This window comes from Crinia signifera, chromosome 12, assembly GCF_055691185.1.
Source record: "Crinia signifera chromosome 12, ASM5569118v1, whole genome shotgun sequence".
Taxonomy (NCBI): Eukaryota; Metazoa; Chordata; class Amphibia; order Anura; family Myobatrachidae; genus Crinia; species Crinia signifera.
Genome location: NC_139228.1, coordinates 19,513,110 through 19,533,044, shown reverse-complemented (window position 1 = coordinate 19,533,044; position 19,935 = coordinate 19,513,110). Strand labels below are relative to the sequence as shown.

The following is a 19,935-nucleotide window of genomic DNA, read 5'->3' as shown; positions in this document are numbered from 1 at the left end:
TACTGTGCCGGCCAAAAAGGTACAGATGGAGGGTATGGCTAATATGTGGAACTACAAAACAAACAAAAAAAGAAAAGTCCCAAGGCGCTATCTGTCCTTGCAGCCTCAATACCACTTGTAGGACCACTCGGTAATCCTAATTTGACACTCTTCCCCGAACAAAAGTGGCTTTTGATGGCGCTTGACTGGTTTGTTCAATAGTGATGGTTTTCCTCGTGTTAGTGCAGGAAAATAAAGCAAAAAAATTAAAGCAAAAAAAAAAGAGCAAAGCTTATACACATTTTTTTGCTTTATTTTCCTGCACTAACCCGAGGAAAACCATCACTATTGAACAAACCAGTCAAGCACCATCAAAAGCCACTTTTGTTCGGGGAAATATGGGGAACTAATTTGGGCATTTTCTTCTCATTTTTAGTTTACTTTTAAATTCCTTATTCATGGCGTCTTCAATGGATCTCTAGCAGTGAATGCCCAGGAAGAAAACACATTGAGGAACTCAGACGTATTGTGGCAAACCGATGTAACGCACAGTGATGTGTGGTCTTCTGCGACTCTCAAGGTTCCTCAGTTCAAGAACAGGTTTGAGTGGACATATTATTATTTATCAACTTCCACTTTATCACTTCACAAGGCATAATATATCGGCCCCACTTTTTCTTCCAATAGAGGTCTGCTTGTTTCTCTTTTGGAGACTTTCTCGTTCATATTGTGCTGTATTCCAATAGATTTCACATGCAACTGATGGCCACCTGGGGCTGGAATACCTTCTCCCACATCCTTGTGGATAACATCACTTTCTCCGCCGACTGCTTTCATTCCGGTAAGTCCTGTGGATTTCTCACATGTAATAGTTGTCTGCCTTACAGAAATGTATTTTTGTATGAAGCGGTCTAATATGAATGGCTTTAGAGTATTCTCAGTGTGAGCTAAGTCTTCTCTTATCATTCCTAGAACTGTCATGCTGAGTTCTAACTTGTAGGCAAGTATAAGCTTGTTTGTATTTTTCTATTGCACCAGGAAGAATAGAAAGCAGTTCTGGAGAAGAGGAGGAATCACAAGACGTAGACCTCTGGGAAGACCAGACTTTGAGCCCTTTGTCGGAACCAACGTTCACTGGTTGGTAGATATTATGTCATAGCCACGGCATACACTGATATACACATTTCTAAAATTAAGACCACTATAATCCTCTATAATTCCTCTTTGCATTACTAAGGTTTAGCAGATCACTGACCTCAAGGTGGCCATAAACTACTGCAATATATCACAGCAGTGTATGGCCAACCGTCCCCCACCCTGAGTAGTCCGGGACCTTCGTCAGGAGGGTGGCAGAGTTGGTGGTCGGAAGGGAGGCAAGTCTGACCGCCGGCTCAGATCCGATACGCACGGGACCAAACAACGGACCTGAGGGGGACTCCAAACACATCCAAAATGGGCCGATTTCTCGTCCTGATCCGTCGGGATTGGGTAAAACCAGCCCAAATTGGACTAGTGTATGGCAACACTAACCATAGTCTAGGATTACTCCTTGGCACATACATCTTCTTTACCCCCAGACCATATCCAGATTTTATTCCTGGAGATCATTTATAGAGTCTGGACTTTCCCCCCATTTTAGTATTTTTACACATAGAGGGATTGTCAAATAGCCACAGTAATTGACCATGGCTAATTGACCACCGGAGGCTATCCAACGAGCCCCAAAACCCTGTCCGAGACAGAAAAAAAACACCCCTGATAAATAGCCTGTTTTCAGGATCACAGCCACTAAACCACCTGGGTCCAGAAGCTGATCACGGATTCTGCGTTTTTGGCCAAAAAAAAGGGTAAATTTTTTTGGTCAAAAACACAGACTACAATTGAATTGTAGGGCAATGACCATCAGGCAAAAATTGCAGTAAAACCCGTTTATCCAGCCAGAATTATTTTGCGGATAATCAAATCTCCCCAGCATAGTGTCTTTTGAATTAGTTAAAACGTGTTGTTAAAATAAAAAGGTGCCAAAGATGATATTTATGAACGTCATTCTATTTGCTATATACAAATGGAAAATAGTGATGGAAACAGGGCGTATGCTCCATCTATGGGGGTTATTCAGACCTGATCCCTGTTGTGCAAAATCGCAAGCCGATCAATTATTGAATGACTGTGCGTGACTTGTGTACGGATCGTAACGCGCATGCTCGAGGTTAAATGGGAAACAAAAATCGTTGATAACTTTTTTTCACAATCTCCTCGCAACTTGAAGGACAGGTAGCCGGCTTTTGGGGGTGGTACCAGCCATTTTCTGGGAGTGTCAGGGAAAATGCAGGCGTGCCTTGGCGAATGTCTGTGACCTCAGCTCCGCCTCGGTAAGCCTGTCCCTGTTGCAGAGTTGAGGAAGGGTTAGAATTACGTGCATGTGCACAGACTGCAAAATCATTGGATGGTAAGTTGCGAATGGATTTGCAGATCGGCGATCCATTCGCAGACTAGTAAGGGGCGGGGTTTCACTCTGTCACGGCGGCAGCCCTCCCCTGCAAGTGCCCCGAGATGCTCAGTTTGGGAAACACTGCTGTAAAGTAATCAGAAAGGAAGAGTGCAATGATCCAAGAAGCAGTAGGTATTATTCCAATGGCGTATATGGAATTGTGAAACACAAAGTTATTTCACTCTATGGGACGGATTATGAATATTCCCAAATAACACTATAATATTTTTCAGGATTATTTATACATGGGGTCACATCGCTTATGCAATACAATGATATCTTGACATAGTATTTTGCAACGATTGCATGTTTGATTCATTGTCTTGACACAGAAGAGAAAGAGGACATGTTCTGGAAGTTTTTAACTTGTGGTGCCAGTGGGCGCCATGGTCCAACACAGGCACAGTGTAACAATGCATACCGCAACAACAACATTTCCGTGACCGTCGCAAAAGAAGGCGCGCTGAGAGGTGTCCAAATTTGGAAGGTCCCATTTACCAAAGTCTACAAGTGAGTAGAGACTGGATCAATAAAATGTGATGGTTTCAAATACGGCAAATGCACAAAACAGTCCTGCACGTGCCCACATATTCTCTGCAGCTAGCCGGTGCTTTCTTACTTCCTTGCTGTATTATGTGTATCAGGCAGCCCTTTCTGGCTTCTATGGGCTGCAAACAATGCAGTCCATAGAAGCCAGATATTGCGTATGTTGCTGGTCAGCTCCATTGTACAGGTGCTGGGCCTCGGGCCTGCATCTGCAGGGTCTCTAATCCTACTCTGAACTAGTAGCAAAGCCTGCGGCAGCCCCCCTTTTCCACTCATGTAGGAGCCACTCCTTAAAACACCCATTCCAACACAGCTTACTTTAGGCTGCCTATTTTATGCAGCAATTGACTCCACTTTTTTTTTTGGGGCGTTCTTGATAACATTGTAAGCGCTGGGCTGCATTCGTCTTTGTGATTAGAGGTTTATGAGCAGCTGGTCACCCATCTTTGTGAAAACGGCGACACTTGTGGTGATTTGAAACATGTGTGCAATGGTAAAGCATAGGACCTTCCCCTGTTCCATTGCGCTCTATTTTTGACAAAAACGTATCTTCTTCACATCACTATGCAAAAAGAATGCACAAGCAGCTTCTGCTGATTTAAATGATATGTGGCATGCCTATATTCTGTGTTCGACTGTGGCTGTATTTGCATATGAATTATTACATTACAGTGTTTTCCAGGAAAGCACAGTAACGTAGCATTTGGTATGCAGATAAACCTTCAGTTATGCACAGAATATAAGCATGCCACATTATAATTGTAAACAGGAGAAGCTGCTTGTGTGTCCTATTTACATGATGATGTGAAGAAAAGGCATTTTAATGGAAAAACAAATGAAAAGATGCTCAGCGCTATAGAATTGGCGACTGCAAAGGCTGTGTAACATTACTGCAGCAATGGGGACACTGTAATGCTAGAATGAATGGGGCAGATGTATTAACCAGCGTTAAGTGCAAAAATGCACTTAACGCTGGTTAACTGGGGGGGATTACGTCTGTCCCTAATGTATTACTAGCGCACCTAACGTGCGCTAGTGACAGCCCGCCGAGTTACGCTCGGCGGGGCTGTCCCTGCAATCCCCCACACGGGTTTAACGGCCGGGGCGATGTATTAACAGCCTTCAAGGCGTTAATTCGCCCCGGCCGCTTCGCCAGCTCAGGGCTAGTGTTGTCCTATCCCCCACTATGGGGACAACGCTAGCCCTGCGTCTGGCTTGGGCTGCGCTGGAGATCTCGCGGTTTTTGCGAGATCTCGCGCATGCCCAGTAAGCCGGGCAGGGGGGGCGACGGGGAGTGTGCATGTGCGGGCGGCGAGGGAGCCGATAAGGAGAGCCGTTAACGCTGGGGATAACGGCTCTCCTTATCGGCATGGGGGATGTTAATACATCTCCCCAGTTACGAGTGCCCGCTTCTCCTCGTTATGCAGGAGAAGCGGGACGTTAGGTCAGAAGCGCAAAAGGGGGGGGGTTGATACATCTGCCCCAGTGTGAGCTATGAGTCACTTCCTATCACCTCTCCTCAATGTGTCTATGGAGACACTGTAATTGGCAAAATTGAAGATTTAAAGGACAGACACATCATTATCAACCCCACCCCAGAGCATATAAGTCTATACTCTCAATGGGATAAGTTTACAAAGATGGAAGTTGTATTGATTTGAGTTCATATTTATTTAGCACCTTCTAGAATATCATAGATAGAATGTGATTGGTTGCTATGGGCGACATTCCGTCTTCAAAAGAACTCCCATCTTACTAAATTTACCCCAATAAGTTTCTGATCAAACTCTATTATTCTGTATTGGATGTTCTATTATATTCTAGGGGTATTATACTATACTATACATACTAGTCTAAAACGAGATAGATATAAAAAGGGAACAAAATAGATATAAGAAAATAAATACCAAATACCCAAAAAATAAAAAATAAATATGAAATTATTTGTATGGCAAAGAATAGTTCAGCAAAACTAAACATTTTTTTCTGTAACCTCCCCTGGATATTTGTAGGCCCCATATAGCAAAGGTTTGTAAGGGCCCCCTATTAAGCAACTGATGGAGACATATGTATGTAAAACATATTACATCTTAGGCAGTAAAAATGGGCCCCCTTCAGCTCTGGGCCCCCTAGCAGCTGCATCCCTTGCACCTATGGAAGTTACGCCCTTGTCCCGTTATCTGCATTCTGAGAAAAAATAGCAATATAATGATTAAATAGGATTAAGCACGTTTCCCTGGGTAAACTTTTGCAAACCAAAACAAGTACATGGGGAGAAGCTGGCAAAATAATCACTTTCAGGAGATTAAGGGCCTGACTCACTTTCAGAAACCGTAACCTTGGCCTAGTAACTTAATACATACCGCCCAACTGTCCCGATGTTCACAGATCTGTCCCGTTTTAATAGGGATGGTCCCGCATCCCGCCAGGGGCCGCAGTGTCCCACGGCAGGGGGGGGGGGGGGGGCAGTTGGGAGTCCCCCCTGTAACCTGCTGCTCTGTTCAGCATCTATTTCCGCAAGTAGAGGGTCTGGAGGCTCTAAGAGCCACTGGCCATGCCTTCACAGCAGCAAAACAGGGGTCTGGCCTCTCGGGAATGATGCTATTTGTAAGCCAAGCCCCCAGATTTTGGGTGCGCGCTGCCTCACCTGATATTAAAGTTTGGAGGTATGTTAACATTGGCATGAGCAATTACTGCAAATGGTGACGCGGTTACTTCAAATGTTCTCGGAATATTATTCTCAAAGCCTACCCACAGTATTAGTAACTGGTGAGAGAGAACTACTGTAGTTATGGCAACTGGAGTAAACAGTTGAGAAAAATTGACAGGGTATGTATAAACTACCGATCCCATTTTTATTCCAGTGAAAGTTACTGAAAATGTATGGTGCTTAGAATTATATCAGAGTCATTTAAAATGCTCTTAACAAAAATGAGATGATGTAATAGAGACGAGAGTGACATAAGCTTGATAAAGTGGCACAAGGGCGTCTGTAATGCTCTCCGTTTAGGATTTATGTCTCTGGGATAAAGTGGATCTATTTTACTTGTGTTGCAAGCTCTAAAATCAAATGTGGATTTTAAAACAATTTTTGGTTAGGGAAGTGGTGTGTTGCTCAGTGGTGTACAGTAAGTTAATCTTAGCCATCCAGAGGCAGTTGGGGTATAGTTCTCCCCATCTATTAAGAAACATTAAAAGCAAATATGATGTGTGGGAGCAAGTGTGTGTGTGTGTGTGTGTGGCAATGGCTACCTCTGGGAATAATATCCCTGCGTTTGCTATAAAGGTGCAGTTCTCAATAGCATTAAAGTCTAATCTACGCAAGAGCAGTGCCTACGATGGAAACAGAGATCATTTAATAGGCTAGAATATGTCTATCCTCAGAATAAAATGGGACTTGTACCATATTGTTTATCTTGCTGTAATGCATTGACCATCGGCGCTAATTGTGTTTCCGGAACCAAACACAATTCTGCTTTTTGAAATTCGTTAGCTACATGGAATTCTATTTCGGAAACCACTGTGGTTTATATTGACTTGTAAGCCACTGAGGAGTTATCACTTCTGGTGCCAAAGTGATTGGGGCTCTTTAGTACTTAAAGGATAACTGCACCACATTGGAAAGTCCTCTTCAGAAGTTCTATAAATGACACAATATCCCCATCATTATAGAACTCACTTCCCTGCACTGTTTGAGAGACTCTAGAATCCTTCAAAAACAGACTCAAGACTTTCCTGTTTACTCAAGTATTTCCATAATTCCCTTAAGTCAGCGGCGTAACTATAGCACCGCAGCCCCCGCCACCGCGGGGGGGCGCTGTGCATGTGGGGGCTGCGGTGCTATAGTTAAACCCCCCCTCATTCCCCCGCAAACTTACCTATCGCGCTGGTCCCGGCGGCTCCGTTCTTCTGCTGAGGACCATCACAAAATGGCCGCCCCCATATAACACACAGTTCTCTGAAACTGTCTGCTGTATGGGGGCGGCCATTTTCTGGTAGTCCTCAGCAGAAGAAAGGAGCCGCCGGGACCAGCGCGATAGATAAGGCTGTGGGGGATTGAGGGGGGGGTTTGCATGGGCGGCAGGGCGGCGAGGTAGGGGTGCTTGGCGGGGCGGCGACTTTTGGCGCCCCCCCCCCCTAACGGCGGGGGGGCGCCCAAAACTTAGCTACGCCACTGCTTTAAGTATAGTTTATGAAAAGCTTCATTGTTCCTGTACTGTATTACATTCATTCTATTTGATAAGTGCCTTGAGTCCTATTGGAGAAAAAGCGCTATATAAATAAAATTAATATTATTATCATACGACTTACCAACAAGTTCCCACGTGACTGATTAAATAGGACACTGTTCTCCACGAATTTTAAACCCCATCAGTATTATGCTATAAATCCACTCTTATCATTTCAGGATTTCTGCATATGGCGCAGCGGGAGGTAAAGGAGCCAAGAACCACAACAAACGTTTGCACGGATTCTTCTTGTCTGGAGTTTTCCACCTCCAGAAAGACGAGCTACTGTATATTGTGGTTGGCCAGCAAGGAGAAGATGCTTGCCCCGGGGTAAATAATTATTTGATAGACTGACTTGTTTCCTGCTGCATTCTGGTCAGTCAACCCATAACCCAATATACATTTGAATTGTAGGGGGTAACAAGTAACGGATTTTACTTTAATCAGAGAAGTCATGCATCATTCATAGTCATATAACCAAACATATTTCGTTAGCACATAAATTGCAGGGTATAAATGTACAAATAGCTTCCTATCACTAACATTGTACAATAAAACATTTCTGCACAACTGCTCACTAATTTGTTTGCATATTCCAGAAGAATAATAAGACACAAGAAATATGCATGGGAGAGTCTTCCATTATAGAGGATGAGTATAGAGAAAAGAAGAGTCTCGCGGACTGGAGAGGAGGAGGTGGCGGCGGAGGCGGAGCTTCCTATGTCTTCAAGGTTAGAACATTATTTGACTCAGTGGACTCAAAAGTGCAGATTCTGAAATCATTGAAAACTTTGATGTGTCAATTGCTTTTCATGTGTGTGGGCTAGATCCAAAAATTATCCAAAAATAAATAAATAAATAAAAAATTCTGGCTAGAAGATTACAGTCACAACATCTCTACTAGCAGATGATGGAAGAGGGGAATGTATCCCAAAAGCTGATCATAGGGAGAGATGAGGCCTGGTGTAGGGTGTAGGCAAATAGTTCAAAGCATCTCAGACACTTGAGCAAGCCAGAATTGGTGCAAAAAGAAAGACACAACAATCTGTTATTTTGTGTCCAATGTGCAGTGTGAAGGTTCTAGAATAAGGTCAGAGATAGAGAACATCTGCTGTGGCATGCTACACAGAGCTGTGCTACCCAACCCCTTAAGATCGGACATTTTTTGTGTTGTCCTTGCGTATTTTCTTGCTTTCGAATTTAGGGCAGTATTCAATGAGAAAAATTTGCCCTGTTTTATGGCGAATTTGTGCTTTTTTCGCCTTGGACGGAGCATTTTGCTCTCCAAAAGTGAGCAACCCTATTCAATGTGAAATATTCGCCGTCTTTCTAAGTGATTTTCGCCGTCTCTCTCCGTGTAGCAATTCTCCATCTTTTCATGGAGAGCTGGAATGTGAACTTTTAAACTAAAAGGTTTTTTTTTTAATTTTGTTGTCAAAAAAATGAGGATTTTTTTTCTGTGAAGGGGCATGTAATTTTTTTCATGTGCTTATAGCACATGAATATATATTTAATTAAAAAATATATATATTTTTTAATTTTATTTTTTATTTTTTACACCGAGCAGCCAGCAGGGGGCCGGAGCTCTCGAGCCGCTCATTAGATATTCATATATTCACTGCATCCGATCATTACATATGCACGATCGGGTGCAGTGAATACTGGGTCCCCCGCTGGCTACAGGGGGGGGCAGCTTGTGCTGCCTGGGTCCCGGGGAGCCCACCTCCCCTCCACATATGTTCTGGGGCAGCCAGGGAGACTTTAATCTCCCTGGCTGCCACCGTCCCACGGCTCCCTGCCGCGGACGCTCGTCCGCTGCAGGGGTTGTGACTCGCCGCGAGTGGCGGCGAGTCTTAACTACATTGAATAGAGGGAGCAGGAGTGGCAGCGAGCCCTACGGAACAGGGCGAGTGCATGGCGAGAGAAAAAATCTCTCGCCATGCACGGCAAATTTTTTTCATTGAATACTGCCCTTAGACAGTAGCTCTGGGTTTGCCTGGATTTTTGCTAGTCTGGGCATGCATTGTAGCAATGTGCTGAATTAATTATAAAATCGCTTATCAGTTTACAGTATCATTATTCAAAGCAAAAAAAAAATAAAAGCATTGCTGAAAGTAATGCCCGATACTACAGTGTATCCACAGTCGTGCGCAAGACATTTCAGTAGGTGTGCACCATCAGAGCCATGCGTCTAGTACTGCCTGTTATATCTGTCTATGCTCTAAACCAGGCATATATAAAACCTTACAATTACAAAAACTATAATTCACAGAGAAGACACAGGGCCGGTTAAATGACACCCTGTTGCTGGGTGGACTCGGATGCTTTTTTAAAGGGGCAATCATTTACAAGGCTTGGTTTTGCCCTTCTAAGCGATTACCTCTTTAAAAAGTGTCAGAGTTCGGCTGTCATCCTGCACGACCTCCGAACTCGGGTGTCATTTTTTTTCTGGCCCCTAATACTGTGCATGTGGAACCATATCACAAATGTTAATATATATATATATATATATATATATATATATATATATATATGAAAAGCACTTACCCCCCTTGGTTGTAGAAGGATAGGAACCGGCACACGGGTGGATGGTGAAGAAAAGTTGATTTATTGTACAAACATGATTGCACACAACGACAGCTGTACACCTGACAGCTGTTTCAACCGAAATAAACGGTTTTCATCAGAGGTCCGAAACCGTTTATTTCGGTTGAAACAGCTGTCAGGTGTACAGCTGTCGTTGTGTGCAATCATGTTTGTACAATAAATCAACTTTTCTTCACCATCCACCCGTGTGCCGGTTCCTATCCTTCTACAACCAAGGGGGGTAAGTGCTTTTCATGTCCTAAAACTTTATGTTCCTGGCACCGGGATTTTTTTTCTATTTAGAGTGCCATCCTGCAAACCAAAAGTATATATATATATATATATATATATATATATATATATATATATATATATATATATATATATATATATAGTTAGGTTTCACATAATAGGGGATATCCAATCAACTATTCATGATTAGCAGTAACGTGCTTTGTCGCAATGACCACAAATGTGTGTATACCGTCCGTATACCAAGTTAAATAATGTTCTTAAAAGCGGCTATAACGATATATTCTCGTTATGTGCTGCAACAGCTAATGTTCCTTCAAACTGCTTACTTTAGTCTAAAAAAACTATTTATAATATATTCTTCATTTTTCACTCTTCAAAATCGACGTTTTCCATTTCCTATCTACAGCATAATGTTTCTTGCAATGCACTTTTTGAATGGGTAATAGTCACTGGGACGACCAACTTTAGGTTGACATGCACTGGAGCTCACCAGGTCGACATCAGAAAATGGTCGACATGGCTAAGGTCTAAAGGTTGACACAAGCATTAGGCCAACAATGGCAATGTCGACAGTCAAAAGGTCGACATGAGTCTCCCCCCAGACCGCAGGGGATGGCAGGGCATGAAATAACGAATGTCAGCTCAAACAAAATTCCAAAACTTATGTCGACCATCCCCCTGTCTACCTATTTTGGGTGTCGACCTAAGGCCTATAGACTTTCGTTGGGCAACCCACTGCATGTTGACCTTAATATAGTGTCCACCTAATGACAGTTACCTTTTGAATTGCAGGTCATAAACCTAATTTGAAGTCCTCAGCGTTAAGATTTCATTTAACTTTCATTTATTTAATGTATGATGTGTGCAACACTCTTACACGTGCAGAAGAATATGTTGATTTGTACCAATGTGCTGTATTCAGATGCTGCCTCATACACCCAGCCCTAATACACCATGCAGTGTGAGATGCCTGGCATGGGCGAGCCACCAGGTCCCGTGCAGTTCAGCTAACATTGGGAGTCTTTCTTTGACGAAAATCCATCTTAAATCGCAACACAATGTGACTAGGGAGAATGGAGGAGCAGGGCTGCCATCAGGGGGGTGCTGCGGGAACAGCTGTCCAGGGCCCAGCCACTCTGACAGAGCGTGACGGGCCCGGGCCACTCATTCTGTCCACCAGACCCCTCCAAACTACCTCGCTCGCCCACTCCCCTGCTCTTCCGTCCTCCTGCTCCCCGATGTGCCCGACTGTTTAATAGGTGGTGGTGCTGCTGCTGATCATCTATCGTATATGACAGCAGCACAGAACCACCTCCGCTGTGCAGGGTTGACAGCCGGAAATCAGCTGCAGCAGCAGCTTTGCGCGGGGAGCCAGCGGTCTCCCTCCCCTTTTCTGGAGACAGCGCTTACAGTGCTCCTCAGAGGGGCAGGGGCACTGCTGGAAACAGGGCTGGTCCAGTGTACCAGAAACTGGTTCGGCCATTGTTATTTTTTTTTTTTTACATCATTTCTAGAAGCCGGCAGCGTCATCAGCAGGGTGCAGAGCAGGGAGAGCTCAGCGCCTCCCTGGCTCTGCTGAGGTGCTAGCGCTACTCCCGGGGAAAGGGGTGTCTTGGGGGTAATATGAAATAATCACTCAGGGAGAAAGTTGGTGTTACTAGTGGGGGCTCGGCAATATGCAGCAATGGTATTATGTGGCACAACGGGGAGCAGGCAGGCTGCAGTCCCCCTTGGCAACGAGCTATTTCAGTCCCCCTTGGCAACAAGCATGAAGCCCCTGGCATCGAGCATGAAGTTCCTAGCAATGAGCATGTACCTACATGCTCATTGCTAGGAACATCATGCTTACCTTGCATGCTTCATGCTTACCTAAGTGGCACTTATGTGTCAAATGTGTAATGGGCAGTGGCGGTTTTTACCTATGGGCTGCAGCCCCCCCTGGTAAAATCCACCACTGTCTCTGCCTAAAGTAAAGCCAGATGCAGTCTGTGAGACTGCTCTGGCTTCACTGTGACTGGCAGTGACTTCCTATTGGAAACATGCCCTTGCTCCGGGCACCATGGCACCCAGCTACACCACTGCTTATACCCGGTATTTAAAACTGGTCTTAAAACCGGTAAAAGCAGGCTTAATACCCCTTTCAGACCACACATAAACCCGGTCTGAACAGGTTTTTTGGTGTGAAAGCAGCAGTGATTACTCCATGCCCTGTATAGCCGGTGGCCGGCGTCCGAGCTGTAGTGCGCGCCTCTGTGTGTACTGTGCTGGGAAGCTCAGGCAGCGGTGAGTCCTCCTCGCTCTCTGTCTCACACACACACACACAGGTGCCTGTGTGTAAAGGTGCCTGTGTGGAAAAGGTCCCCCCCCCCTACCTGGGCAGCGCAGGGAAGGGATAGCGCTGGCGGGCAGGGGGTCCCTGCAGTGTATGTTTGATCAGTGGCGGGGTCCCTGTGGCCGATGTGAACTACTAGTTCCCATTTGCTGCAGGGACCCCGCAGTTTATCTCATATACACTGCAGGGACCCCCTGCTCGCCAGTGCTATCCCTTCCCTGCGCTGCCCAGGTAGGGGGATGCCTATGTGTGTATGTGTGGGGGGGGTTGTAAATGCTTTCTTGGGTTGGGGGACCCCCAACCTCCGTGCATATCTAATGACCGCACTGCATATTTAGTGAGCGGATCCCCACCCGCTCATTAAATATTCACTGCACTGGGTCCCGCTCATTAGATATCCACAGAGCGGGACCACTATTGGCTGGGTCCTAAATACCGTTTCAGCCGGGGAAAAAAATGGGTCTGTAACGGGTAGGATCCTGCTTTTTTACCGTTTCCAAACACCGTTTTTTTGGAAACGGTAAAATCACTCTGGACCTTTCAGACAGCACATATTACCGTTTTGAAACAGTAAAAAAAAAAAAACGGGTAATATGTGCGGTCTGAAAGGGGCATCAGTCAGAAACAAATATACAAATGTCATACCAAATTAAATCAGCAGAATCTCTAGCGACTAGTTAAAAATAATTTGCAATAATTTGCATTTAAATTGGTAAAATATTTTGGGCTCCATATCACCTTTGATATATAATTTTTAAAGTACCAGGTTCACTTCTAGATCATTTTATCCTTCCAATAAGCCAAAAAATTTTTGTCAAAACAGTACAATCCCCAGTATTGTAAAAACATAATTACTCCCCAAAGAAATCAATGTTCATATAAAGAAAATATCTGCTTTTCCAAATATCATAACCATGATTGTTTTTTCAAGCAATATTTATTCATTTCAACTCTTTGGAATAATCAATAATACTATAAAAAATGCATAATAGATACCTTTATTGAAATTAAATAAATTATACACTGAAAGGTTGTAGTAGCAAAAAGGTACTGACAACAAATTAAGGTAATAGAATTCCCACTGGGTGATTAACAAAAGAAATAGGAATCTTGAGTAAGCAAAAATGACAGCGTCTATGGGCTTAAATAATTTAACTTTTGAAACTGTAATGAATCTAATGTTCTACTCTCTTTTGAACTATAGTTATTGCATAAATTATATATATATATATATATATATATATATACACACATATATACATATACATACATACGTACATACATATACACACACACACATACACACATACATGGGTGTGGCACTCGGAATAAATGATCCTCACTTTGGTTGAGTATCCCTTATCCAAATTATTCTTAAAACCAAAGTTTCCAGAATGTAGGTTTTTTTTTTAAGCACTAGAGGGGACATCTGTAACTGGCACTACTGGGAACATGATATGTAACTGGCACTACTGGGGACATGATATGTAGCTGGCACTACTGGGAACATGATATGTAACTGGCACTACTGGGGACATGATATGTAGCTGGCACTACTGGGAACATGATATGTAACTGGCACTACTGGGAACATGATATGTAACTGGCACTAATGGGGACATGATATGTAGCTGGCACTACTGGGGACATGATATGTAACTGGCACTACTGGGGACATGATATGTAACTGGCACTACTGGGGACATGATATGTAACTGGCACTACTGGGAACATGATATGTAGCTTGCACTACTGGGAACATGATATGTAACTGGCACTACTGGGGACATGATATGTAGCTGGCACTACTGGGGACATGATATGTATCTGGCACTACTGGGGACATGATATGTATCTGGCACTTACTGGGGACATGATAAGTAACTGGCACTACTGGGGACATGATATGTAGCTGGCACTTACTGGGGACATGATATGTAGCTGGCACTACTGGGGACATGATATGTAACTGGCACTTACTGGGGACATGATATGTAGCTGGCACTTCTGGGGACATGATATGTAACTGGCACTTACTGGGGACATGATATGTAGCTGGCACTTACTGGGGATATGATATGTAACTGGCACTACTGGGAACATGATATGTAGCTGCCACTTACTGGGGACATGATATGTAGCTGGCACTTACTGGGGACATGATATGTAGCTGGCACTTACTGGGGATATGATATGTAACTGGCACTTACTGGGAACATGATATGTAACTGGCACTTACTGGGGACATGATATGTAGCTGGCACTTACTGGGGATATGATATGTAACTGGCACTACTGGGGACATGATATGTAACTGGCACTTACTGGGGATATGATATGTAACTGGCACTACTGGGAACATGATATGTAACTGGCACTTACTGGGGATATGATATGTAACTGGCACTTACTGGGGACATGATATGTAACTGGCACTTACTGGGGACATGATATGTAGCTGGCACTTACTGGGGACATGATATGTAGCTGGCACTTACTGGGGACATGATATGTAGCTGCCACTTACTGGGGATATGATATGTAACTGGCACTACTGGGAACATGATATGTAACTGCCACTTACTGGGGACATGATATGTAGCTGCCATTTCCTGGGGACATGATATGTAACAGGCACTTACTGGGTACATGATATGAAACTGGCACTTACTGGGTACATGATATGTAACTGGCACTTACTGGGTACATGATATGTAGCTGGCACTTACTGGGTACATGATATGTAGCTGGCACTACTGGGGACATGATATGTAGCTGGCACTACTGGGGACATGATATGTAGCTGGCACTACTGGGAACATGATATGTAACTGGCACTACTGGGAACATGATATGTAACTGGCACTTACTGGGTACATGATATGTAGCTGGCACTTACTTGGGTACATGATATGTAGCTGGCACTACTGGGGACATGATATGTAGCTGGCACTACTGGGGACATGATATGTAGCTGGCACTACTGGGGACATGATATGTAGCTGGCACTTACTGGGGGCATGATATGTAACTGGCACTTACTGGGGACATGATCTGTAACTGTCACTACTGGGGACATGATATGTAGCTGGCACTTACTGGGGGCATGATATGTAACTGGCACTTACTGGGGACATGATCTGTAACTGTCACTTACTGGGGACATGATCTGTAACTGTCACTACTGGGGACATGATATGTAGCTGGCACTAAATATGTGCAAGAAAATGATTGCTTGCAGGGCGTAACTAGATATTCATAGGCCCAATAGCAAAAGTTTGTAAGGGCCATACAAACAGGGTTTAGCAACTGATGGTGATAAATATATGTAAAACATAATATTTAAACAGCAAAGATGGGCCCCCTGCAGCTCTGGGCCCCATAGCAGCTGCACCCCTTGCACCTATGGTAGTTACACCCTTGATTGCTTGGCATTCACATTCAGTGATTGTACACAAACTTTGTTTCATGTTTTGAAACCTTGTTTCATGCACAAATAAAATATATATATATATGTGTGTGTGTGTGTATCTTATGTGATTGGTATGTTTATAAACATAAATGCAAGAGCCCTAATTGAAATATAAAAATATTCAGAAATCTGGAAAAATCCGTTATCCAAAAGTCCCGAGCATTTTGAAGGGATTTCATAGAAATGTGAAGCATAAACCACCTTATATATCCAAATTCTGCCAAAAAAACGAATTAAACATTAAATTCTGTTTCTAAAGGCCCCCATACACTATGCGATTTGGGCACGATTTCACCCGATTCAGATTAATCGGGCCGTGAAATCGGCCCAAATTGCATTTGCAGACACCCCGTCCAATCCGATGCGCAGTCCTGTGCGCATCGGATCGGGGTCGGGAGGTCGGAAGGGCTGCACATAAGATTTGCTAAATCTTATGTGCAGCCCAGCCCCGGAGCCATGCGGGGGATGACAGCGGGCGGGGGATGCCGGCTATTGAGAGCTGAGCAGGGGGAGGCTGCATAGGGAGCCGGGCAGGAGGCACTTGAAGCTGTTGTGGTGGGGTGACAGCGGGAGCAGGGCGCCGGGCAGGGAGGATGACGCGGGAGCCGGGAGGAACAGATAACTTGAAAAAAAAAGCCCATACAGATGACTAGCAAGCCATTGATTGGCTGAGACCTCTCTCAGCCAATCACTGATTGGCTGAGAGAGGTCTCAGCCAATCAATGGCTTGCTAGTCATCTGTATGTTTTTTTTTTTTTAAGTTATCTGTTCCTCCCGGGCCGGCAGCCAGCGTCATCCTCCCTGCCCGGTGCCCTGCTCCTGCTGTCACCCCACCGCAACAGCCTCCTCCTGCCCGGCTCCCTATGCAGCCTCCCCCTGCTCGGCTCTCTATTAGCGGGCATCCCCCACCCGCTGATGTCCCCCGCATGGCTCCCTCCTCCTGCAGCTCCCCGGGGACTGCATATGATAAATCCATGCGATTTATCATATGCAAACCTTGGCACATCAAGTGCCTAATCGTGTGTCCCCCTCCCGGGGAGCTGCAGGGCGAAATCATGCCCGACTTGTCCCTAGGACAAGGACTTGTCCCTAGGACAAGTAGTACTAATGTATGGGGGCCTTTAGCTTTTCTGCAAGATCGCTATATTTCGAATACAATTGTTTGGACTACTATTGAATGAAAATTCAGTGGTAGAAGTGGATTCCCGAATATGTAGTTTGTGTACATGAAAGTTATTCATTATTTACACAATAGTCTCAAACTTTAGTTTGTTCTAATATTAATCAAATGTACTTCAACTAGTTGAGTCCTTGTAACAAATACGTAGGGGAGATGTACTGTACTGTTCCTTTGCGCGTCGAGAGAGGTGAAGCTTCAGCGAATGAGCTCCTAATTGCCATATTACAGGTGGTGTTTAAAAATTACAGTTAGGAGCTTGTTTGGTTGGTAATTTACCTCTCCATTCTCTCCCCCTCTCTCTCTAGTAAGCATAGTACTGTACGTAATAATCCTTGGAAAGTGATAAGCAGGGACAGATACATTTCCAACCCATCTGTTCTGGTCCTTTTTCAAACACCGCCTGTAACATGGCAGCTAGGAGCTGATTGGTTGGTACAATGGGCCTGATTCAAACCTGTTCACTAGGCTGCATATACTCGCAGCCTAGTGAACAGGTATAGCCCCTGTCTGCTGCCCTGCTTGTTCTGACACACCATCTTAACGTTCTCTTTTCTCCGTTATGTACATTCACTTTCTGGTCTTGTTCTGTCTGGTTACAAGTTATGTTTCCTCTAAAGATATTTTTGAATGAAATGAATGAGCTTTGGGCTCTCTGAGTATGTTGCTTGCTCTGTGAGCCGTTTTTCCCGGTCACGTGATATCTCCAACGGGTGCCTATGTCCCATTGTTCAGTTTTCATAAACCGCTACTTTGATGAAAGTAATTCAATCTTCTCACATTATCCCATTGTCTTGATGTGACGATTTCTAGAGTGAAAATTCTCTCTGCCCCCCCCCCCCCCCACCCCCACCACCCCCACCACCATATTATTTCATCATTGAATCATTGTGGTCGCAGGTTAATGATAAGTTATGTCCAACTGTGCTGGGAAATGCATATTATACAATCTTCCTTTTATGTTTCACGCTATGTCTAATTATATTTTTAGAATTTTCCTCCCCCACACAGTCTGTACATAATTTGCCATAATGGATTGTAATCTCTTGTTGTTTCACTTCCATATTTCCTTGTCATTTTTCATATAAAGAATGATTGGGATATTCCTGGCAACATTCATTTGTTTTTTTTTTACCTTTAACTGTTCTTCGCTTTTAAAAGTTCTGTGTGTGCAAATTTTCTATGTCTAAATAAACGTTTTCTTCTGTAAATCTTTGTTAGTCTGTTATTAAACTTTTTCCCCCTTAAGTCACTTTAAAAAGTTACTCACTTTTTAGCAATCATCTTTGTGCTTCCCTAACATTTTTGTGTACAACTATATCATACCTCCCAACTTGTGGCCTCTCACAAACGGGACAGTCGCGCAGCGGCGCACACGAAAAGGGGGCATGGTCTCTGAAAGGGGGTATGGCCTCATGGAATGATACTTCCCAAGGCCACGCCCCCATTTTCCGTCCCTCAGCAGGTCTGCCAACATAGAATCAGCATATTCTCAAACTATGATGCCCCTCACCCCTGAGGGAGTCTGACACAGAAGCGACTGTTAAAGAGAAGCAGGACGACTCCCACCACAGCTGTCATCATGCAGACAAATGCTTAGTAGAACAAACATCTACCTGAAGTCAATGAACTAAAACTCGACAAGTAGAAGATGCTATTTTCCTCAGGATTACACCTCTGCCAAGGGCCAAGCATAACACAGCCACTATCCTCACGAAAAAAACACTGTTCCTGACCTACATCTGCAACCTGACCGGACCCCATTATACAAAGCTCTGTAGTCCTGGAGTACAAGACCTGCCACCAGAGGGCGACTGCAAAGTACGATCCCAATCATAAGGCCACTGGAGCACTGGCATGGTTTACCAACATAAAGGTGAATGTTCTATCATGACTAAGTCAAAGTCAAGGAGCTAAATGTAATAGGTTGCGAGAATCAGAAAGTGAGAGATTGTGGGAGAGTTTTCTCATTTTATTAAAGCGGCAATCATTTACACTGGAAAAACCAGGTTGATTTTGCCATGGAATGGATTGCCGCTTTAATAAAACGGGAAACCTCTCCCTAAATCTCTCACTTTCTGATATTTGCAACCTATTACATTTGGCCACAGATCTTAATGCAATGGACAATCAGTGACACAGTTTGAAAACTGCAGTCCACAAGCATCGACCGACCAACCAACCTGAGCAATCTGCAAGGAACAATGGACAAAACTCACACCCTCACATTACCCAAACCTGGTAGAAACTTACCCGAAGACTCTTAATTCTTGCAGCAACAGGTTATTTTACCAAGTCCTAATCTTCAGGGGTAGAATAATTATTTAAGCAGCATTTAATAATTAATTAAAGTTGCAAAATGTGTTTTAAGAACGCACTAGTTTGCCGTTAAAATGCTCTCTGGAACAATCTATGTCATTTGTAATACAGGTAAACCTGTTGACTTAATAGGGGATATATAAAGACCAGGGTGGCCAGCACTCCTAAAATCTTATACCTACAGCAGGTAGCCTGCCAGAAATATCAACAGAGGGTACAGCAAGACGGCACTCAATGGACCTATCAGAAGGCTTAAGACAGGTGGCTCCTGTACTCCAACATTTTCAGTAATAAAAGACCAGAAACTCTGGACATACAGAAGCCTCCTGTCTCCATTCTTCTCCACTGTGTGCTATCCTGCTGTACCCCATATGTGACTATGACTTGTCCAACGTTTCGGTCAGTCAGGACTTTTATGAAGAACCAATCATGTTCTTGATAAAAGGCTACAGTTTGATTGTTTTGTAATAGGTCCTGTGAGTATCTCCTATACACTGGATGTATATCAGTATTTTTGTACCCAGAGGAACACCAGGGCAGGTTTCTTTG

At 44.0% G+C, this 19,935-nt stretch overlaps 1 protein-coding gene and 1 long non-coding RNA gene across 6 annotated transcripts in view; one reads left to right on the top strand and one right to left on the bottom strand.

Annotated features, from left to right (window-relative positions):
* Nucleotides 1–19,935, bottom strand: part of LOC146050176 (uncharacterized) — a 135,371-nt gene that overhangs the window by 53,277 nt on the left and 62,159 nt on the right. The window lies entirely within an intron of this gene.
* LTK (leukocyte receptor tyrosine kinase) overlaps nt 1–19,935 on the top strand; it is a 156,861-nt gene that overhangs the window by 96,631 nt on the left and 40,295 nt on the right. The window contains exons 9-14 of the mRNA XM_083167062.1: nt 416–579; nt 726–820; nt 1,018–1,116; nt 2,803–2,980; nt 7,425–7,575; nt 7,845–7,976. Of these exons, the coding sequence (XP_083023188.1) occupies nt 416–579; nt 726–820; nt 1,018–1,116; nt 2,803–2,980; nt 7,425–7,575; nt 7,845–7,976 (819 nt within the window). The remainder of the gene's footprint in view (nt 1–415; nt 580–725; nt 821–1,017; nt 1,117–2,802; nt 2,981–7,424; nt 7,576–7,844; nt 7,977–19,935) is intronic.